Genomic DNA, 23,482 nt, shown 5'->3' with positions numbered 1-23,482 from the left:
GCAATAAGATGCTTAAAATTTAAAGATCACTTGAAAAGATGTTTTAGATAATTTAAATAAGTAAAAAAAATAATAATGAAACTTTTTAAAATAAAAAAAATTGATATTCGACTTTAAAATTGATCGATATGAATAATTAAAGTTTATTATTTGAAAATAAAAAAATTTTATTGTAAACAAAGATTTTAATTAAAAATGAAGAAAAATTAATATGAATTATGTAAAATCACTCTCCTTACACATGAATAAAATATTATAAATTTAAAAAGTTAACAATTTAATTATTTATTTTTGTATTTGCAAGTTAAGTTATGATGGCTTTTAAAATTTAAACACAATTAATTATTTATCTTCAAATATATTATTTATTGAATGATTTGTATGGTGAAAGTAAACAACTTGGAGAATTTTAATCTAAAAAATTTTCTTGTTTGATTGATTGAAATATTGATTGTGGCTTCTGATAATAGTCTGTTAATAATTTGCTTGATACTAAATCGTTTTATGTTAACTAAAGGCTCTGTTTTGTTTTTGAATTATTTTTACTTTTAGTAATTATTTTACTTTGTTTCTTGAAATCAGTATTAATCTCAAATACAGAATTCGATTTAGCTCTATTTATAAAATAACTATTTTAGCTAGTTTTTTGATTATTATTATTATGAAATTATTAAATTTATGTATTATTTCTTTTATGGTCAAAATATTTTTCTTTAGATTACTGTGATAAATCTCTTTACTAGCTTTTCTGGTCTATGTAATTTTTTACGCTAAAATTTATATCTCTTTTAAATTCTTCCTTTAGGAGAAAAGAATTTTTTGTACTAAAATGATTAAATTTAGAATTAAAAGACCGCTTAGGTGTATTTTGTAAAGAGCTATACTGTGTATGGTCTGTATTGACAGTAAAGGAACTTCTTTAAGAATTTTACCTTTCTTTTGATTTCTAAAATAGGGATTATTTTGATTTGTTTGAAGATTTTTCGAAGCTATTTTTTCAAAATTATTAATTAATTTTTATGAAATTAAAATTTTAATTTACTCTTATTGCTTCTTTGATTCTTCTACATAATCTGTATGAATTGATGTACGAAATGGTTTATTGTTCTAAGAAATTAGATTATCGGGTTTTTATAAAAGTTATCTATGACTTTGAAAGCCATATTTTATATCAAAGTAACTTAAAAAGGGTTGATTATCCATTTTTAAAATCTAATTACAATCTTTCTCAAATCTTTTTCTTTTCTGCCAAAGATCTTTTTCTTCACTTTAAATTTTAGCTAATCTAAACTTTTTTTCTAAATAATTTTAGAATGGTTGTGAATTTGTTTAATCTGTTGAGGATTTAGATTCATACATTTCATTAATCTCTTATTCAACTAATTTTTTTTAATCTTTATTTTAATCTAAAAGGAATTAATCCTCCTCTGTATCAACAATATCATTTTAATCAAATTTTTAACTTTAAATCGATAAAATTGGTGAAGTTTCTGTATTAATAGAACCTTACTTTTGTGGCTATCCATTTCTATTAGGTAATAAACTAGCTCTCTTGCTTATAATATTAATTTAAAACTCTTCATACCCTTTTTACTATAAAATTTATCTATTTAATATTTTCTTTTAATTATTAAAATTACCATTTATATCTCTGAGATTTTCTTTTAAACGATTTCAGATTTCCAGTCATATTTTTTCTAAACAGGAAACTTCTATTCTGATGATTTTTACTTTTATAATTATCCTTAGCTTTATTCATTCTTAGGTGTTTAAAGCTTAGGTATTTAATTAGACTTTTGAATTGTGTTTTATTAATAACAGGTTTTTATTAAATAAGTTATGTATGAAAATTTATTATTTATAATTTTTAAAAAATTATCTTATCCTTATTACTTTAGTAGCTGTAAATTTTCTATAAATAGTTTTAGCATTATTTCTTTTTCACTGCATTTAATATTTGCTTCGTCGTAATAATTATTGTCATAATTATTTATTAATATGCTTCCTTAAGTATTTTGATCTTTTTATTGTAAGATTTAATATAACTATTTCATTTTCTCTTCTTAATTTTTTTCTTAAACTTTAAATTTAATTTCTTTAAAAAAATCACTAAAATTTCTTATTTTGCAGAAATAATATATGATTAAATCTTTTCTAATTAATTCAAAAAACTCTTCAAAACAATCTGACTAGTAGCTAAAAACCTCATTGAATAGATTCTGCAACTTTAAGTTTTTATTAATTTAAATCTGATCTATTTATATTAATTAATTAAGCATAAATATCCAAAATTTCAAAAAAATGATGAAAATTACTTTCTTATTTTTTAGCTTCTTTATAAATTGAACTTTTAGCATAATTGACAGGAGATTCGAAAGCTTAATTGGTTTGTGAAATATAGTTCATGATAACATCAAGTATTGAAAAAAATCTTTAATTTGAATTGATAATTTCGCTTAATTTCCCTTCATCATCATCTTCTTCTTCTTCGTCTTCATCTTCATCATTTTAACTATTAACTGACGAATTTGACATTTAATTTTCATCTTAAAATTCATCTTCATGTTTTTACTGAATTAAAAGTTTCTATTCTTATACTTTGTGTTCAATTGAATATATTAGCTACCTTACTGATATTAGATTCCTGCAGAACCTAAAAAGTATTTAGCCAACAAAAAGATAACATTTGCTTATTAGATACTCAAGGTCAGCTAATTCGTGTCTGCTGTTTTAAAACTGTTTTTATTTTTCTTAATCCTGCTAAACAATCTCAAAATAATTGAATTCGATTTTTTGTTAAAAATTTGTGATTTCTTTTTTTGTGTCTTACTAATTTTTATGTGTGACATGATAAGAAGGTGATTAATAAATTAAATTATTTTTTTAAATGAGTAAATCTCCTATCCTTGCTCTGAAAATTTCATTTAAATCTTAATATTTCTTTTGAATAAAAATAAATAGTTTACACTTTATTTTATAACTTATATAAATGATACCTAGTACTGAATTATGATTTATTCAGTCATTTCATTGACGAGTTAATTGTTAATATCTTAAAATTTATTAGTTTCTTCATTCTAAGTTTGCCTATCTATACCTAATTATTGACTCTCAATTTCCTAAACAAAATTTTTATTTAAATTTTAATTATATGTCTCACATACCAATAATAAATAAATTACCAATTAATCAGCATAATCAATAGCTTTTTAGAAATCTAAATCTGTCATTCCTTCCTCTTTGTCTACAAATGTTTTATAAAGCAAACAAATTGTATTTATATATTTATTTAGTGTTTGTTCTCCATTTATTTGCATCAACTTGTTTTCGTGGATCCCCTCTAAATGTTTAATTGATTCATCTTGTGATTCTAGCTTCTTTTGAATTTTTTATATTTAGTCTTAAGTTTAATTGTAGTTTTTAAGTTCTTCTTTGATATAAGCTCCTTCTTTATCAGAATTATTTTTGTAGCTTTGAATGTATTTTTAGTTTTTTTCAATTTCATCATTGATAAGCTTTAAAATTTAAATTTTATTATAATTTTAAAATTTTGTTTGTTTATTTAGAAGCAGAGCCTTTTCGTTAATTTCGCTTATTTACAAATCGTATTACTTGTGCAATAAAGTTAGATCATTCACTTATTAATCCAAATATATCTTATTTTTTTATATACAGCTTATTTAGTATTTCATCTGATTTTCTTTGTCCATCTATTTTAAAATTCAATACTTTATTTAACTCATAAAATAAATACATTATTATAATATACTTCATTATTTATTCTATGATTTGCAAAGTCTAACTCTCTTTTCTTATTCTAACCTCTCTCAAAAATAGCTTAAAAATTTATATCATTATCATTTGATTGCATTGATAAATCATAAATAGCTCTAACATCGACGAATTATTAGCTAGCTGCCTCTTTGTATGAAGAAGTAAATATAGAATTTGGTTAGCCTTCATACATTTTTTCTTCTCTAACAATACTCTACTTTTGCTATAATTCTTAAAGTTTCTTTAACTTCTACTCATTTGAATATAATAGCTCATCAAATAGATTTTAAAAATGCTTAGTATTAGATTTAAATTCTTCATTTTGTAGTGTTGCCTTTTCTTCTATACTGAATTATTTTTTTAAAGCGGCATTTCTATTTTGATGAACTAATGGCACTCTTTACTGATTCTATTCTATCATTTTCACTTTCTGCAAAAACAAGTTCTACAATCATTTATAAAAAATAAATTCATGTTTTAGAGACAACTTAGTAATTGAATGAAATAAATTAAAAACATTAGACAAACCAAATTACCTTTTTCATTTCAGATCTTTCTTGTGATCTTGATGCTACTATTGCACCTTAGTTATTCCCAAATGATATCATAGTATTAATAGAGCTTTGTCTTCTCAATCTTTCAAAAGAAGATGAAGTTTTCAAAATTTAATCCCCTAAATTACCAAATTCTAACTTATTCTATTTTATACTTTGTCTTCTGTCCATCTATGTATTTCTAATTATATTGAAGTTTCTTATCTTATTCAACTCTTTTCAGATTTAACTTAAAGCCAAATTGTATAAATTTATTTTAAAAGTCAATTATAATTTAAAATAATTGATACCTTTTGTTTTTTTTTTAGATAAATTAGTATATCAAAAATTTTAATATTACAAACAATTTATCTATAATGCTTGGTTTTTATGATATTGACATTACATTATAACCATATTAATAATAAATCAACTAATATATTTAACTGAAAATTGAAGAGATTTTATATATACATTATTAAGCATACAAATTTAATAATATAAATAACTCATTATTTTTTATGTTTATTTTGTATGTATGTAAGTAAGTAAGTAAAAAATATTTATTTATTTATTTCGATATTGTTATGTTGCTTAAAAGCTTCTTGCCTATTTCTAAAACAAAAATAGAAATAATAACATTAATATTTATATTTATACCATCAGTTACATATATTAACTGAAAGCAAAAACATATTTTAAAACAAAATTACAAATTAAGAAAAATAAATTTTTTTATATAATTAATAAAAACACTATTTTTTCTAATAAAAAAGGTTTTAAATCAAATAAATCTAAACTTTAATGTAACAAATATAAAAGGAATAATATTTATCAAATTTTTAAATATAAATTTTAACTTTATTTAATTTTAAAATGTTTAATAAATAAAATTCAAACAAAATAGATAAATAATATCTTTTATTTAATTATTAAGTTAAGTATATTTTTAATAGTCTAAATTAAGAATAAATATTTTGAAAATCAATTAACAATATTTTATTTTAATATTTTTTTTGTTATAAAATAGTTAGATAGATTCAATTAGAAAATTAAACATAATGAAAAAAATTAAACAAAATATTTTTACTTAAGAAACAAATAAATCATATCTTTTATTTAAGAAGAAATTTAAATATAATTAAACTGGTTTATGAAATATAAATTAAGAGAGAATTTATTAATAAATCGTTTAAGATTATTTTATATTACTTACTTGTTTGTTATAAAATATATAGATTGATTGATTGATAGATACAATAAAAATTAAACTAAATTTTAATAAACATAAAAAATATAAAATCAGTTATTCTTTTCATTTTTTAAAAAACTAACATCAACTAATTCATCACCTAAGTCTTACTTCTAGTTTTTAAACCAATCTTATATCATTTAGCATATTGGGCCTTTTTATCCGTCGTTAATTTATTTATCATTTAATTAAAGTACAGGTATAATCTAGGTTAAATTATAAATTTTAAAATATAATTAGAGAAAAATAAAAATTTATTTACCTTATCACCTCCAAAAAGAATAAATTCTTAAACATTTTCGTGAACATATTATAGATCAAAATATCTACGTTCTGCTGCCTTTATATAACCTTATGGTATCTATTTTATATAAAAATAATTAATTAACTAAATAAATAAATGATATCCATTTTTATTACCAATTCTTTTTCTATGTATTGCATGCATTTTTTAAGGGTAGTTCCTTCTATTATTTTATCAGCTGGAGGAGAAACAAATTCTTTGTTTTTCAATACCATACCGATACTTGCTATTGAAGCTTCTAACAAGAATCCATTTTCATCAACCTTAATTCCTAAATATCCTCCTTTACTCTTTTGAATAGTAATGAAAGTTAGTAATTTTTTAATATTTTTATTTAATTACTTTAGAAGCATTAGCTATGATGGCATTTTCTAAATATGAAATAGATTTTGCTTATTATATATTTTCTATTTCATGCTACCCCAGATTAACTGTAAATTCTTTAACTCCCTCTTTCAATTTATCGTAAGGGGTAGTAGGGATAAAAGTGCAAGCATAAAAAATAGGTTTTTTATCCTTTTAAATAAAATTTACTTAATATTAAAATATTGTCAAGTATTTTTCAATTTTATTTTTAGTAAATGCATTTAATAAAATTTTTAATTAAAAAAACAATTGACTTTGAATGAAATAGAAAAACTAAAATATATTTTTATCATAAAAACAACTTTTCACTCAAATAATAGAATAAATCCTATTTATGGTATATCTTAAAAGTTAATTTTAAAACCAAACTATTAATTTGGGTTTTTGGATAAAATCAAAAATAAAAAACGAACGAAATATTAATTTACATTTGAATAAATACCAAAATCTCCTCTTCCTGACGAAAGCCATATTCTTATATTTAATACAGTGCCTTCTAAATCTGCTTAATTATTTTGTTCGTAAAGCTTTTTGTAGGAAAATGAAGCTAAGTCCATCATAATTTCTTTTTTAATTAAGGAAAGAATTATTTTAAAATTAAAATGAATAGATCTTACCTTTAATTTGATCTATAGACATTGGCATTTAGATTCCTACTTTTTTAGCTGAGTTCTCAAATCTTTGCAAGTGCTAAGTAAGCTTTAGGATAAATAAAAATCAGTAAGTATAGAAGTAAAGAAAAAAATCAAAACATACTCTAAAGAACCTAAATTTTGTAATAGCCATAGAATCAAAGACGCCATGAGAACGATTAAGCATTCTTTCATCTATAGGAACTAACATAAAAGCAGGATCTATTGTTTGTTAAAATAAATATATTTATGCCTTTTAATAACTATTAATTATTTAATTTCTAAGTAGAGATAAAGAATTACCATCAATTATACAGTCCAAATCTGATGAGTAAAAGCCAAGCATTTATATATTCTTTTTGCGATAAGTTTATTCTAGCTTTTCAATTATCTCTTCTTTAGTTGCTACTTTTGTTTTACCTGGATACTACCCAACCTTAAAATTCTCCATTTACTTTAAACCTCTGATATATTATGTTAAATTGTATTTAATTAATTATGTAAAACTCACTTCTTATTAATTTTTGATTATATACAAAGATATTTATATTAAATTATTAATAAGCTTTAAATCATCTCATAAGTCTTAAAGTGGTTGATTCTCTTGTGTTTAATCAAAACTTTGAAATTTCATTTACAAAAGCTTATTTGCTAAAGTCATCATTTTCAGCCTTTATTTTGTTTTTTATGCGTCAATTAAAGGATTTAGTATTCTAATGTAACATGGCTAAAAATAAATTAACATTTTAAAAAACAAAAATTGTGACTAAGTAACAAATAAATCTTTAAACAATAAAAAATGAGCCATTTATTTTTGTTTTTTAAAATACAATGATGTAAAAAAGAAATTTCTAAAATAATTGGTATACTTATTAATTGGTTAAATTAATGGAATAATCCACAATCAAATTCATTATTAAATACCAGTTTAAAGTTTGTTATTACTTAAATTTTACTAGATTATATAGATAGTATTAAATATTTTTATAAATCTGCTATTAGAAATATTTTTCTATTATAAAGGAATGATTTTTTGAAAATATTCTTAACAAAATGCACTAAAATTAAATTTTTAAATAAAAGAAATTTACATTTATTATCGATTAATTAATAATATACAAAATAAAGAAATAGAAACTTTTTAACTAGTTACATCGTATGATAGAAGAAATAAAAATTAATTTTTAATTTGAAAGAAATAGATTGATTTAGTGATTGATTGTATATCTAAAATTACAAAAATCTTATTTTTATATATTTACTCAATTAATTATTTTTAAATAATTTATATCAAATGATATTTTTTTTTTATTTAATAGGTAATAAATACATTTTAAACATTGAAACAGAATGAATAAATCAGTTATTTAATGCTTACTTGAATAAAATTTAAAGTAAATTTCTAATAAATTGTAAGCTATTTAAAATAAAATAAATAATATTTTAAAATATCAATTTTAATTAAGAAAAATTTTTATAGCTTATTAGATGTTTAAATTTATTTTTAACTTTTAAAAATTATATTTATATTATCATTATAAGATAAACTAGAAAGAATTTCATATACTATTGTGTTATATATTCTTTAATTTTAATCTTCCTTCAATTTAAGAGTTAGGAATTTACTTATAGCTATTTAATATATAGTACTCCTTATACTGTTTATTATCTTATTTATTAATATTATGTTATTTTATTAAGAGAAAATTATTTTTAGAATGCTAAATAAACTCTTTTTCTTTATATGCTTGCAACTAAAAAAGCATGAAAAATATAACTTATTAATTGAATTTTTTGCTTTTAGACATTAAAATCTCTGCAAATATTAAAAATATTAGAATTCACTTTAATGTTTGTATATATTTGATTTAACATTTTTTGAATCTTTATTTATGCTAGAATTGTAAATAATCTCCTAAAATATTAAATTAGATAGTACAATATATTTTTATATTTAATTTCAATTAAGTAACGAACATTTAACATTTGAAAAAATTATTTTTTTAATACAGTTCATTTTTTATGTTTAATTAAAATTAAGTTTATTACATTTAACAAATTAAAGTGAATTAATTATTTTATTTATAAATTTACTAGAACATTGCACAAAATAATAAATTAATGAATCAATGAATAAATCAAACGTTTGAACTGTTATGAGTCATTTTTTTATCTTCCTAATGAGAGATATTAGATTTACTCAAAACATTTGTTTTACTATTTCTTTTAGTTGATATATTAGAAATAGGTTCTAAATATATTTTGTTTTATTTATAGTATTGTTTTCTATAAATTTGTTATGTCCTTTCACAGCTTGATAATCTCTTTTTATATTATGGGTTGCTCATTTCTTAACCATTAACAGTCTCTTGTAACGAAAAAGGTTTAAATTAGTCTTTAAAGTCTAGCAGAGTTTATTAATATGGAATATTTTAGATATTTAAGCTTTAGTTTAGTTAACCTAAGTGTTTTCTATAGTTATTATTATCATTATTTAGAGCTGATATAGATGTCATATTTAAAACATCTCTATTATCTGCTAAAGAGCTGTTGCTTCTTATATTTCTCTTTTAAATATAACTTTCTGTTTCAATCATAGCTGAACTTTTATATTCTTACAAGTATTTATTATTTTTAACTACTCCTAAAAATTTTTTGACTTCTTCTTTATTAGCTAAATAAGGTAGTTACTCAGATTTTTCAGCCTTTTAATTCAAATTCTTGTTAATAAACACTATTTTTAAAAATAATTTTACCTGTTAATTATGAGCCATAATATTTTATCCATTTTCAAATTGAGAAACTATGTCTTTAACTTCAAGGATATCTTAAGTGTATACCTTAGCTACTATTTCTGGATCATGAATGTAATGCTATATAGAATGTTATGGGTTGAATTAAATAAAAAAGAAGTAAATAAATATCTTACTTTTCTTATCTAAGTGTATTTTTATGCTGAATGCACTAAACTAAATGTAGGTAATTATTGCTTTACACTTTATTAGTCAGTAATACATGGTATCAGATGTATAACAGATTGCTTGGTGAGGGTATCTTCTAGAAATGCTGTCAATCGACTGTCTTTGTAGGGAATAAACTAATTTGAGTTGCTAGCAATTTTTTCTATGCAGTAATTTAAATTCGATCTTGAGAGAGCAGTCTATTGACAGTTGCTAATCTTTAAAAAATTAAATTTTTAGACCACTTAATTGATCTGCTCTCTACTTTCAGACATCTATTTGAATTAAAAAATTAGCACTGATTTTTCCTTTTAAAATTAATTTACTTTTGCTACTACGATTTAATAGATGACAGAAGTTATTTTTACACCTAGCTCATCTAAAATTCTTTTTTTGAGAAAATCAGCTTTTTATAATTTATAATAAGACTTAATTTAATTAAATAAAATAAATTTACATATTATAAATACAGAAACATACTCAGAAATGTTTCTAATTCCCATCTAAATTAAATTTTCTATCATCAGTAATTTTTATTCTTTTTTGGGTTTCAATAAAGTAAAAAAGCTTCCAGAAATGTCTTGCTCAAGGTTAAGTAAATCAATAGCTTTTTCTTCACAAAATCCAATTACACTAACCAATATTTCATACTATTATTAATTATCGTAGTTAATCAGCAAATGATTGACTGTGCGTTCAAGTAAACCTGATCTATCTTCAACTTTATAATAAAATGAAAAATTCTATGCTAAATAAATAAATCAAGAATATTTATCTACTAATTTGATCTTCTATTTACATAGTTGAATTATGTAAATTGAGCAAGGGTTTATTTAATAAAAGAGTATTTTTTCCTGTTTTAGAGGATCCATGTAGTATGAGAGTGTAGTTTAACTTTTTAGAGATAGATTCTTCTATACCTTATTTAATTTATAACCATATCTTATATAAAAAGAAATTAATTAAATTAATTATAATGTTATTTTTTTAGAAATTATAATTGAATGGTAATATTTCCTTCCACTATAACAGATAGCTAAAACAAAAAATTTGCAAGCAAGCAAGGAATTAATTTTACTTACAAAGTTTTTAGTTTTTAGAAAACTCAAATCATTAGAATAAAAGCTATTAATTAATTCATACATTTTTACCTCTTTGTTTGTATTAGTTTGATTTTCTTTAAAAATCTAATCGCATTGTATCTCTGTGAAAAGTTTTTAATCATACAATTCTAATTTGCACCCATCTTTTTCTATTATGTTTATCGTCTATTAAATGTATTATAAATATCTTGGTTTAATTCAACATTCTTTCATAGAATTAAAAGATTTTACTTGTTCACTAGAATTAGATTTCCTGTACTTACAAATAACCTAACAAAAATAAAATTTAAGAAATAATTTTATATTCAAAAAATAAATACTTTGATCATGCTATTAATAAGATAATTTGAACTTTCTAACTATTTTCCATCCTTCAAAATCTTTTTACTAAATATTTCATCAATTTATTACTAAGTATTCTACCTTGCATCAGATTCAGTAATAAGAGTGCATTGCTTTTTTGACAAATTATGATAAAAAGCTATTTTATTTCTATCAAAAGATCTCGATCGCGTATTAAGTGGCTAAAAACTATATCCTTTGTACTTCTAATTTTATGGTAAGGTATTCTTTTTTTTGCTAACAAAATCATTAAACATATTTACTATTTTACTATTTTTATACTATTTATTACTTATTAAATATAATATTGTTTATTAATTTTTCAATAGATAGATGATATCTTAAAATTAAGTAAACACAGCAAAAAATAATCAAATCAAAAATTATTTATTTATTTATTGATTTACTAACTTAAAATTTTATAAATATATCAGTTAGAGTAAAATACTTTGATTTAATAATATTATTATGAAATAGAATTATTTAGTAAATTTATTAATAGAACAATGAATCATTAATTAAATATTTTTTTAATAACATTTTATTTTTATTTTCATCGTTTTTATAAAGAAGATATTTTAAATAAATAAAAAAAGTCAATTAAATAAATTAAGAAGAAAAATTAATGTATAACAATTAAATTAAACTAACTTTTTATTTTATAACTTGATTGCATAGTAAATACAAATAATAATTTATACAAACGGAAAATAATTTTAATTTCTGAAATAAATTAACATAGTAAAATATTTTAAAGGTAAAAATTTACTAATTTTAATTTAGAAATGACATCTCTAAATGAAAAATTATCACTTTTTGATGAGAACAAGTTTAATGAAGATAATGGAGAATTTGCTGAGTTAATGAAAACACAACTTGTATCTCAAATGACCACAGCAATTTAAGAAGGAAGAGATCTTTTCTCAAAATTATAAACTCACTACAAAGAGTATTATTAGAATGGATTTACTATGTCAATACCCTTTTAAAAGGAGTTTAAAAGAATAGCTCATTCATGCAAAGGTTAAGCTAAATTGTGTTATGTTTACAAGATGTATGAAATCTTGGCTGCACTATAGGACGCTATTGGTTCAAGTAATAGAAATGAAATAGATAAATAGATGTATGAATCATTTGCGTTTAAGAAGAAATACTTTGAGTGTCTATATGCTGTGAAAGGTGAAAATGTTGAAGAGCCTGATTTTGATTTAAGATAGTTTGATGAATTTACTCATCTCAACTTAGCTTCTAATTATCAAAGTGCTCCAATAAATTCAAAAAGCTTTACTTTCAGTTAAATTGGAAATTAAAGTATAGCCCAAAATATGCCAAGTTAGGAAAATTAAAGAAATAAAGTACTAGTATCTGAAACTAGAAATGAAGTTGTAGAAAATATTAAACCAAAAAAAGAAATATAAGCAGCGGCACCATAATAAAATGGAGACGAGCAGCCAGGTTAGCTATTAAATGTAGGTGAAATAAAAATAATTGAATCAATGGATAATTTGTATTCAATATGTAAATAAAATAGAGAGAAAGGAGATTAATTATTTATATTTCGTAAACCTCAAATATCACATGAAGATCTACCTATAGACTCATCTTTAATGTGCTCTATTTTTTGATAGTTTAATTCATATTAAATAAATAAGTCAAAAAATTAATTTTGTTTTGTTAATTTATTTTATTTTATAAACTAAAAATGTAAATTTAACTTCATTAAGCACTTTACCAAAAAAATAATAATGATTAGTCAGTAAATTTTGTGCTAAATTTATCTCATTTAATCAGTTCAACTTGCTGTAAAAATTTTAGAGCCAACTTACAAATTTACATTTTACACGAGTTCACACAAATACTTTTTTTATTTTATGGTAAAAATTTCAATCTATCACTCTTAAATTTTCAAAAAATAAATAAATAATTAAATTTGTTATTTTAAAATTAAAATTACTTCAAGTATTTGTTTGTTTAAAAAAATTAAAATCAAAGTAAATCAGAAACAAATTTTGGATAAGATGCATGATTACATCTAATTAATTGTATCTAAAAAATATTAAAATTATTTATAAATAATTAAAGTTATTAAATATTCAATTTTTTAAGGTTAAAAAGCATATCCACAAAAAAAATAAAAAACAAAATGAGTGATAGTTAAGAAGTTAGAGAGGTCCATGAAGAAGACCATGCTTAATATGAATAAAGAGAAGAATAGCATGAAAATTAATAAGAGAGGTAAGAAGAAAGCAAGTAGCAACAGAAGGAAGAGTAAAGAAGCTAGGAAATGGGCTTAATGTCTAGCATCTAATAAGCTGTAGCTAACTCAGTTAGCACTGCAGTGGCAGGAACAACTGCTGCTAATTTACTTAAAACCCTCTCAGAAGATAGAAATTCTAGAGATTCTGCAATTTTGCAAGTTTGCAAGGAGAGAAAAAAAGAGGTTTGTTTTTCTATCTAAAACTTGTTTTTTTTTTTTAACAATATTGCAATTCTTACTGAATTACCATTTTTATTATGAAAAGTCATTCAATTAGCTTAAAAACTGGGATGATAGAAGAACTTAATTCCTTACTATCCACAAAAATATTATTGATTCAATTTACTTCAAGATTGAAAAAAGAATGAAAATATCTTAAGATTCTATGTCTTAAGTATTAAAGTTTTTTAAAGAAAGAAGGGATCAAGAATAAAGCTACTCTAAGTTGTTTTCAACCAAAATTCCTTAGCTTAGCAGTTGTTGGAGAGATGTTTCTGACTAGCAATCAGATTGGTAAATAGAATACAAATATAAATTATGCAAATTTGCTTTATTTTTTTCAAAAAAACCCAATTATTTTAAGTGAACTTAAATGCAACCAAAATAAATATTTTCTACAATTATTGAAATTGCTTCTATAACAAAAAGGTATCCAACTTTAAGTTAAGCTTTGAAAGAAACTGATGAATTAAATCAAAGTTTAGGTAAGAATGTATTAACTCTTGTGATGTATCTCGAAAAAAACATTATTAAAGACATGATTTTCCACGAAAATGAAGAATTTGAAAAGAAAATCAAGCTTTTAAGAAATAACATTTCTGATCAATAAGCAAGATTAGAAAAAGCTAGTTAGTACACAACTAAAAAGAATAATTCTTACTCTTAGTTATATTAATAGATGATGGCATTAGATGCTTATGACAATAAACTTAAGTTAAAAAGAAAAGATCTCCTAAATGTTGAAATTAAATTTAGGTAGGCAGCATTTGATATGATTAAAGAACAAAAGGAGTTAGGTCAATAAGTGTTAAATTATTGGGAAGAAGCCAGAAAAATGGAAGGTAATAAATTAATCTTTATGCAATTATACTTTTTAATAAATATAAATATTATATACAACAGGAATCAGACTAGAAATGATTCAAAAAGTCTTCTAACTTTATATGACAAAGCACTAAGAAACTTATGGAAAGCATCCTTTAATGGAATAAAGTTTACTTAATTTCTAAAAATTTGAAAGTGTTAAAGAATCGGGAGAGAACTTTAGTATAGCTAAAATAATAAATGAAGATGATCAAAGCTCAATTAAAAAGACCCTCAATACTTCAAGTGCACTTAACTGGCAAGATATTATCAAATATGTTATCAACTTTAACTTCAAAGATATTAGCATTAACTAACATCCATTGGTCTAAAAGAAATTTAAAATTATGAGAGATGTTGGAAGTGTAACAAAGTCTTTTAAAGAATGCTGGATGGTAGCAACTGTAGATGATTTACTTTTGTTTTATGATGAAATAAGTACTAAAGATAAAAGCAAACAAAAAGGCAGTGCTCTTACTGAAGGAGGAACAAAAGTGAATAACTAACCCAAGAAAAAATTGCTTTTGGATTATCTCAAAGTAAAGCCAAGAGAAGATCCTTCATTGATTGATATTATTGAAAAAACACCTGGCCTTTTATTTGACTCTACAAATAAATAATTAATTAAATTTACTAAAGAAGATGATTTTGAAGAATTCAAAGTATTTTTGACTCGTTATTAGCAATTAGATTTATAAAATGTCCCTGATTTAGGAATATCTAAATCGAAGTGAGAGAGTGAGTGAAAACTTAAGTGAATGAATGAATCATTGAATGGTTGAATTTATTTAAAAAATAAATATTTATCTAATTAATATTATTACTTGTTAAACAAAATCCAACTAAAATATTTATTTATTGTTTTATAATTAGTTTTGCTATAATCTTATTTCTTAAAATAAAAATAATTCACAAAATTTACAAAAACTAAGATAAGTAAGGTATTTAAATATTTAGTTTTCGATCAAAATTTTAAGAGAATAAATATACTTTAAAAGTCATAAAAGCGAGTAATTTGTGTTAATATTTTTAATACTTAAATTCAATTTCAAAAATGTAAGCAAATAAAAATAGTACAATATATAAATTTTTTACATAAATAATTTTTAAAGTATATAATATAATTTTAAAAGCAAAATAAATTAGTAAAAATAAGCTTCTATTTCATATAATAATATGAAATAATTAACTGAAAACAGAAAAAAGTTTGGAATTAAAATAAATTTAACAGTAAGTAACGTACAAGAAAAGATGAAGAATAATTTAGATTTAATATATAATATAGATACTTTATTTATTTGCTATTAATTATAAGAAGTTTTCATTTGTCTAACATTATTTTCATTTTAAGAAAAACCTTTTTTTTCGATTGTAAGATTTTATTTATTTTTAAAAATTAAAAAATGTAAATGAAACCTTTTTTATTTAGTAAGAAAGTAGATTAAAATTAAAAATGGCTTAGCTGTTAATAAGTATTTTTGATTATAAGAAATATATTTTTGGTTGATTTTAAATGATTTTTGAAAAAAATATTGTTTGTTAGTAAGTTTGTTTGTTTGTTTGTCATATTATATTCATTTTTAGAATTAAATTTTTCAGGAATTTTTATTAAATAATATACTTTTTATAATGAATTAAGTAAGCTGCTTGATTGGTTAAGTTTTTGATCAAAGTTTGAGTATTGGACTAAATGAATCCAAATAAAACTTTTGATTTTCATATATTTTTCTCCCTCTAAGATAAGTAGAAATAACTTTTCCTTGGACTTTTTAACTATTAAGAATATGTAATTAAGCAGGGAATTTTTATTTTTCATCAATTTAGGCTGAAAATTCATATACTTCGAAGGGATCAAATATGATAAAATCAGCGTGCTTTCCTTCCTCTAATGTCCCTTTTTATTTAAAATTACAAATTTTTGCTGGATTTCTTGAGAGGACATCTGCTATTCTTATAAGATATTTTTCTTCCTAATCAGTTAATTATTTTCTTTCAACGTTATTGCTTTTTTTGTTAGGAGTTGAGTTATTTGAATCTGTTTTAATGCTGATCATATCTTCATTCATTTAGAAAATTTGTTTATTATTGGGGTTTATATCTAATAAAAGATCATCCATTTTGTGGGATATTGGACTTTGGTTTTCACTATTGGTCAAATTATCTAATTGATTTTATTTTATCATCTTTTTTATGCTGAAATTTAAATCATCTTTCTTATCTTTTTAGTAAAATGAAGATTTCTTTCTTTATTTAAGTAATTTGCTATTATCACCATTGTTATCTTGTTCTATATTCTAAACTAAAGGGCTATTTTCTCTATTTGGTTCATTCGTTAAGCTATCCTCACTTCCTTCTGTTTTTTCTGCAGTATGTTCACCCTGATGCTACTTGAAAATACTAGGATTTTGAGTTAAATTAGGAAGACCAGTTAAATTTCGTTGAACATTTATTCCAAATGAAAAAGAAGATGACTTAGACCTACTAGCAATTGGGCTTTTAGCTTTTGAACTAATCTAGTTCTATTAATTTTAAGATACTGCAATAGTCCATAGAGTGGGCAGTTATCCACCAATTGAAAATAAACCGTTTATAGCTCTTTAAAAATCACCAGGAAAATAATCTGCTTATTATGTCATGTTCTAAATAGATTAAACTTGTTGGGAGGTATTTAAATTTTGGTTTTATGAAAAGAATTTGTATTTTGCAGGCACTGTAAAGTGGAAAGAGCCAACCATATGAATTAGTTTTTAATTATTAAAGAGACAACTCTGTAGAATTTACTTGTTTTACAAGTTTTGAATTGCAGGTTCTGACTTGAAACGAGAATCACCTGAAGTGATTTGAGTTGAATCAAAGAACAAGAAAGGCCAACTTACTTCAGAATAAATATTCACTATCTCTTCATATACTTTTTTCATTGAAAAAATCCTCACTATACTTAATCCATTTGAAATATTTTAAAAAATAAAAGTGCCAATTTAATTATTAATTTGTTTTCTTCTCATTTGATTATTTGTAATAGGGTTTTATACTTTTTCTTTCCAGGCACTAGTATTTTAGATGACTTGATTATGAGCATTTTTAGAAATATTTTTATTGTTGTCTACGTCTGTACTTTAGGTATTTTATTATAATTAATTTAAGTATGTTGAAGGAGATAGATTGTTAGATTGATTTAGTTTGTCACTTGCCTCATAGCTTGCTGTAAGTAAATTGCGGAATACTTGAGAGTACATTTGAAGTGCATAGTACTCCCAAAAAAAAGGTCGAGCAGAGAGAAAATGCAAATAGTCAATTTTAGGATTGTAAGTAATTTATGCAGGTTAGGTAATTTATTTAGAAGTGTCAAGATTTATGCTTTACATTTAACTCTTTTACCTCCTCTCGATTAAGCTCATGCTAGATTTTATCATAGAATCATCACCTTTCTAATTACTGCCATTAATTTATAGTTAAGAGATATTAAATCCTCCTTTTAAGCTATCTAAACGACTTATATTTTTGTTAGAATATGTCATTTTTTCTTAATATCCCTACAAATTACTCTTAGTTGACATATCCAATGAAACTAATAATTAAGATTTTATATTTTAGTTACTCATATCGAGCTTCTATAAAGTGAAATTTCTTCTTCTTACCTAGCTTTAGCAAGCCTCTTCGTCTTTATCTGACTATTTAAGCATTGTGTTACCATCTTCCTTATTTCTATTTTAATTTATTTCTTTGGGCGAAATCTTCTCTTTCTCATCTTACTGTCTCATTTCAATCTTGCATTCTTCTTATCTTTCTATCGAAACAATAGAATTGCCTAAAGTTTAGCTAGATGAGCTATTCGAGTATTCATTTCTTTATTTTGAAAATTGTGTTTCACTGATATTGTTGTTCATTTTTGAGTCAGAAGAGGAATCTTCCATATCATCTTCGCTATTTTCACAAATTGATTTAGCTCTCTTCATTCCTATTATGCCTTCTAAGCCAGAAAACTTTTTACCTATTGATAAATCTAGCAAATTCAAATCCTTTTATTCTTTGCGAGCACTAATTTCAGCTTTAATCTCTTGGAAGGGAGATTGCTTTTCTTAACTATTGAATTGCTTGTGACCTGTCCTAAATAGTGGACTATTTTTCCAGATATTTAAGTTATCATTTTCTGTTTTAGTAATTGGCTCATTATTTTTCCCTCCCTCGTTGCTGCTTTCCCCATCTATTATTAATATCCATAATGAATAAATAAATTTTAATTAAATGTAATTAATTTACCGTAAGGCACAAAATTAATTGGGGATAGCTGATCTCTTATACACTTAGATTCACTGTTATTTTAAGAAATGCTTTTTTATTATTGAAACCTAAATTAAGTTTCTTTAGTTTATTCTACTTCACCATCTTCTTTTGGGCTCTATTCTTTATTGATTCCTTCTTCATAATCTTAGATGATGCTGCTTCTGCTGTCATTTGTTTTTTCTTTAATGGAGACTTCTTTTTTTTAATCATCATACATTTCTATAGAGTTCATTTTAATCATAATTGCTTAAAGTTATGAGCTATCTAATGAGTTCTTGTCATTATCTACTTTCTCTTGATCAGCATCTAACTTATCTCTGCTACTGGTATTAAATTTATCTTTTTCAATTATAGGCATATCTAATTGCTATTATTATAGTTGTTTTTCTACCTCTGCGTCTTCAAGCTAGATAACTGATTAGTGAATATTCTAAATAGACTCTCGTATTTCATCATTGCCTAAATATTACGAATCTGCTAAGTATGGTATTTCCATTTCAACTTCTGCCTAATTTTGTTACATGTTTTTCTCACAATTGTAGTTATTACACTCTTAATTAAAGTAATTCCTCTCCTTGTCAAAGTCTGTTATTTTATTTTAAGGTAATCATTAAATGTGATTTTATTTAAATAAGAAATAAAGTGTATTTTTATTTGATGGGGAATTAGATTTGAAAAGCTTTATAATTAATTTTGTTTGTTAACAGATAATGTTAATTGTTATTAAATAAGAATAAAGAAATAAAATTAGGTCTATAAAGCTAAAAAGCTAGCGTCGTTTGAATCTTATGAATTTTTAATAAATTTCAATGGAGAAATTTTTATTTTTAATTAAATTAAGATCTTTCTTCCAAAGTTAAAAATTTATGTGATAATAAAGTGAGTGAATCAAAATTAACATTATTTTTTATTTATCTAATTAAAATAATATCTTTGTTAAAATAACCAACTTATATTATAAGGTAAATATTTTGATGTAAAATACGTTTTTTAAAAAGTAATTTACTTAAATTAAATTATGGCTGGGGCCAAGTGAGTACTTATTTTCCAAGCTGAAAATTGTACGGCTCATTTTGATCGCTTTCATCTAATAAGTCACTGTTATAGTCAGAGAGCTATGAATGATTAATTAAATGATCAGTATAGGCTTTGCTATTTTCTTTACTAGCTTCAAACACATCATATAAAATTTATTTCATTTCTTCATTATACTCATCTGGATCGTATTCAACTGTTTTGAGATAATTTATTGTTTCTTCATAGTCTTTTTCAAAAGGTGCTCTTAGAGCATCACCGCCTAGTTTTGGAGGATTTTTGTTACTTATTCTATCATTGAATTAGTGCTATCTGAAAGGACTACTGAGTGATAAATTATTATCACCTTGCTATGATGATGGATGTATAAAAAATATAGGAAGATCAACCTCTTAATATAATAATTTTTTCTATACTTTTTAATTTGCACTTTTTTAATCTATTTTTGATTCATCAACATTCTCTATTTTCTATTATTTTTTTATTTTTTCTATATTACAGCTATTTTATGTTTAAGATTACTGTGCTATATTATGTTCTTCATTTTTATAATTTTGATTTTCAAGCTATACCTAAAGTTTTTGCAAATCGTTTTCTTGATTATTCTAAATTTCATAACCTATGTTTTTTTCTATTTCAGGTGCCTTTTCTTCAAATTCTATTACAGCGCCTACTACATTATTTTCATCTTTATTCTAAATTAAACAATTTTTTTATAAATTTTCTTAATCTGTATTTTATTTCTCTTCGTTTTAAATACAAGTTTTACCATTTTATTAAATTTATTTTTCTATTTGTTATTCAATGATGCCACTTGAATTATCGATAACAACAGGATTATTACCACTGCTCAATTAATATGCTTAGCTACTAGAGAGTTAATTAGAATTTTAATTTTGTTGCTATAGCTGCTCATCAATTTATTAGATAGATTGCTAATTGATGAAATCTAATGAGTTTATAGTTTAAATTTAGACAGCGTCAGATTTTTAATGTATTCTATCCTCTTAAATACCTTCTTCATGAAAAAAAATAGATTGCTGGTTGTGATTTAAATTCTAATTTTAAGCAGCCCTTATAATCTAACTATTAAAAGATCCGCTGTTAATTAAGTTATTTGATATTTTAATTTGCGATTCAGTTATTTCCTAGCGTGTATAATTATTATGGGTTTCTGTTTAGCAAGAATGAACTTCTGGTATAATACTCAATTAAAATTAATTATTATAGAGATATCTTTCACTGCTTGATTTTTAACCAATTATAGGTAGCTCTTTTGAAAAGTATTCTGATTTATTATCTTTCTAATTATTTCCTTGCTATGAATAAATGTCAAACGGATTCTAAGGGTCTCCATGTGTTTCTTAAAAATTAAAGAGTTTAAATTTTAACTAATTTTATTAATATAACTTTTCTAAGCTATCTTCTTCTTAGTTTGCTAACTAAATTGATTTCTCTTGGTCTCTTAAAAAACTGCTAACATCATCAGGAGAAGATGATGAAAAATCTAGCTAAAATTCTATGTTTCTTTTCACTTTGTGCTCATAAATACTTTTTATATAGGCAGAAATGCTCTCATATTTTATAAAGTGAAATATGTTAGGTAAAAATGGTGGAGAAGTGTATAGCTTAATCATGTTTTTAGAGTAAGCATTGTGCTATTATCTTTATAGAGGCGATAAAAAATATAATTACTGGTCTTAATTACTGCTACACTCGAATGATTTTGATTATATTTTGATATCACTTCTCAACTTCGGTGTTTAAATTTCTAATTAGTTTTAGTAAATAGTCTTTTTGTTGATTTAGGATGACATTACTTCAGATGAATCTGGAACATGTATATTGAAAAAATCACAAAATAGCTCTAAGCTGTTATCATTTAAATTATTTTTCTTTTTTTACTACAACTTTGTTTGAAATTCAAGTAAGCTCGAAGGAATACGAGAATTTGTTGAAGGTTCTAAGCAGCTTTGCTTTTCTTTATCGTCAAATTAAAAATCATGTAAAGAATCTCCCTTTAAATTATTTTAGTTGCTGCTCTTATTTATATTTATTTAGTTGTTTATCTTATTATGATTGCAACTAGGATTTTCATCTAACTACTCTACAGTTTTAAATACGTTTTCATCACTAAAAATTTAACTCGTTTAATTTTTTATTGTAATTTAATTCTACTCAAAAACCTTTGGATAATTTTACTTGTTAGATTCCTTTTTCTTCTACATATAATTATCTTAAAAGATATTTAACTCGCTGCTCTTCACTTGTTAATCTGCTGTGTTATTTTACATTTCATTCACAGAGCTGCTTTACAACTTAGGTTGCAGAGATTAATTCACTAAGGTAGTGATTCCGTACTTGAGTGCGAGCATCGAGAGATGCTTATTATCAATCCAATCTTGGTCTGATAATTCAGTGTGGATAGTTACATTCGTATCTATTATTCCAGGTATTACATATTGATGTGGCTAAAGTTCAATAATATTGCTTTTTTACTATTCTGTTAGACTTGATAAACCTGCGCTTTCAGGAATAAATTTTTCAATCTACTCACCTTTAATAACTAAATACCCTGCAGAAAATCGATTGCTTTGACCTATCAATATCTTTTACGAGTGTATGATAGTATAGCTAATGTCCTAAGGGTTTTGAATTTCTGTAAATTGCATATCCTACATCTATGCTAAAGAATAGAAGTCTATTCTTACCAAAATTTATTTATGCTTTTTTTTCTAATTTGATTTATATAATTGTGTTTCTTTAATTACTAATTATCTTTAGTTGTCCCTCTTTAATATTTCTTTAGATTTTAATCTGATATATTTATATTTATATATTTTTTTTACTGAATATTGAGGTTTTTTGCGTTTGTTAATACCTTTGATTTTTCTTTAAGTTTTTTTATCAAATATTAAATTTAATTCACTGATTGAGTTTGTTTATTTATTTGTTTTTTTTGTTTATTTATTTGTCTTTAATCTAAATAATTGGCAAAATTTTACTCTTACTTTTGTTTTTAAAAAAGTCTTTTCTTTTTTGAAGAGTAGGATTAATTTACTTTTTTTAACTTTTAATTAATTTTACAAGAAAATTTTATCTCATAAAGACCATATAAAGCAGCACAATTAAATTTCAATTGCAATTAAATCCACACTAATTTTTCATATATCTTTTTTCTTTTCTTAATTACATTTAAAATTTAAGTAAGAGTTGAACACAAGATTTAAGTCGTCCAATAAACTTTATATAAAGTTGATCTATCATATTTTTAATTAAATATTGCACTTTCATACATACATACGAATTCCATCTTTCTACTTTAATGTACTTAAAAATTTATCTATACTATCTTGTTGTTGAATTGCTGGATTTTAAAATTTATGCTAGGATTGTTTCTTCTAGAAATTAGTGTAAATCCGCTTTACGATTGCTTAACTAATTAAATATTTTCTCTCTAAATATAATTTATATCTTTAAAATAACTGAATATTTAATGAAATTAACTTTGAGATTATTTTTATTTGTTGTATTTAATGGACGATACATTTTTGAAA

The 23,482-nt window shown here is 23.0% G+C and overlaps 6 protein-coding genes across 6 annotated transcripts; 2 read left to right on the top strand and 4 right to left on the bottom strand. All coding sequences in view use genetic code 6, as the record gives it.

Annotated features, from left to right (window-relative positions):
* Nucleotides 1-352: 352 nt before the first annotated feature.
* TTHERM_00137860 (hypothetical protein) lies at nt 353-4,499 on the bottom strand (the record flags this gene model as incomplete). Its single annotated transcript, XM_001019768.2, has 8 exons — nt 353-989; nt 1,043-1,593; nt 1,641-2,254; nt 2,316-2,940; nt 2,997-3,119; nt 3,183-3,515; nt 3,770-4,219; nt 4,311-4,499. 8 exons carry the CDS (start codon nt 4,497-4,499, stop codon nt 353-355), a joined length of 3,522 nt encoding a protein of 1,173 aa, XP_001019768.2.
* Nucleotides 4,500-5,609: 1,110 nt separating this feature from the next.
* TTHERM_00137870 (class IV aminotransferase) lies at nt 5,610-7,312 on the bottom strand (the record flags this gene model as incomplete). Its single annotated transcript, XM_001019769.2, has 8 exons — nt 5,610-5,765; nt 5,822-5,920; nt 5,980-6,153; nt 6,206-6,379; nt 6,658-6,794; nt 6,847-6,928; nt 6,986-7,083; nt 7,165-7,312. The coding sequence occupies 8 exons, from the start codon at nt 7,310-7,312 to the stop codon at nt 5,610-5,612; spliced, it is 1,068 nt and encodes a 355-aa protein (XP_001019769.2).
* Nucleotides 7,313-8,999: 1,687 nt separating this feature from the next.
* Nucleotides 9,000-11,523, bottom strand: TTHERM_00137880 (hypothetical protein; the record flags this gene model as incomplete). The annotated part of the gene is made up of 9 exons (XM_001019770.3): nt 9,000-9,566; nt 9,618-9,734; nt 9,791-10,096; nt 10,148-10,227; nt 10,279-10,542; nt 10,601-10,763; nt 10,973-11,089; nt 11,156-11,194; nt 11,245-11,523. 9 exons carry the CDS (start codon nt 11,521-11,523, stop codon nt 9,000-9,002), a joined length of 1,932 nt encoding a protein of 643 aa, XP_001019770.3.
* A 528-nt stretch (nt 11,524-12,051) lies between these two features.
* On the top strand, nt 12,052-12,891 carry TTHERM_00137890 (hypothetical protein; the record flags this gene model as incomplete). Its single annotated transcript, XM_001019771.3, has 1 exon — nt 12,052-12,891. One exon carries the CDS (start codon nt 12,052-12,054, stop codon nt 12,889-12,891), a length of 840 nt encoding a protein of 279 aa, XP_001019771.1.
* Nucleotides 12,892-13,409: 518 nt separating this feature from the next.
* TTHERM_00137900 (hypothetical protein) lies at nt 13,410-15,340 on the top strand (the record flags this gene model as incomplete). The annotated part of the gene is made up of 4 exons (XM_001019772.2): nt 13,410-13,706; nt 13,789-14,036; nt 14,172-14,584; nt 14,646-15,340. The coding sequence occupies 4 exons, from the start codon at nt 13,410-13,412 to the stop codon at nt 15,338-15,340; spliced, it is 1,653 nt and encodes a 550-aa protein (XP_001019772.2).
* Nucleotides 15,341-16,273: 933 nt separating this feature from the next.
* Nucleotides 16,274-22,984, bottom strand: TTHERM_00137910 (amidohydrolase family protein; the record flags this gene model as incomplete). The annotated part of the gene is made up of 3 exons (XM_001019773.2): nt 19,897-22,984; nt 18,867-19,475; nt 16,274-18,810 (listed from the first exon to the last, which is right to left on the bottom strand). The coding sequence occupies exons 1-3, from the start codon at nt 22,604-22,606 to the stop codon at nt 16,274-16,276; spliced, it is 5,856 nt and encodes a 1,951-aa protein (XP_001019773.1). The 5' UTR covers nt 22,607-22,984.
* Between the last annotated feature and the right edge of the window lie 498 nt (nt 22,985-23,482).

This window comes from Tetrahymena thermophila (assembly GCF_000189635.1).
Source record: "Tetrahymena thermophila SB210 genomic scaffold scf_8254582, whole genome shotgun sequence".
Classification (NCBI taxonomy): domain Eukaryota; phylum Ciliophora; class Oligohymenophorea; order Hymenostomatida; family Tetrahymenidae; genus Tetrahymena; species Tetrahymena thermophila.
Note: the sequence above shows the minus strand (reverse complement) of the source record. Positions and strands in the feature narration are given on the sequence as shown.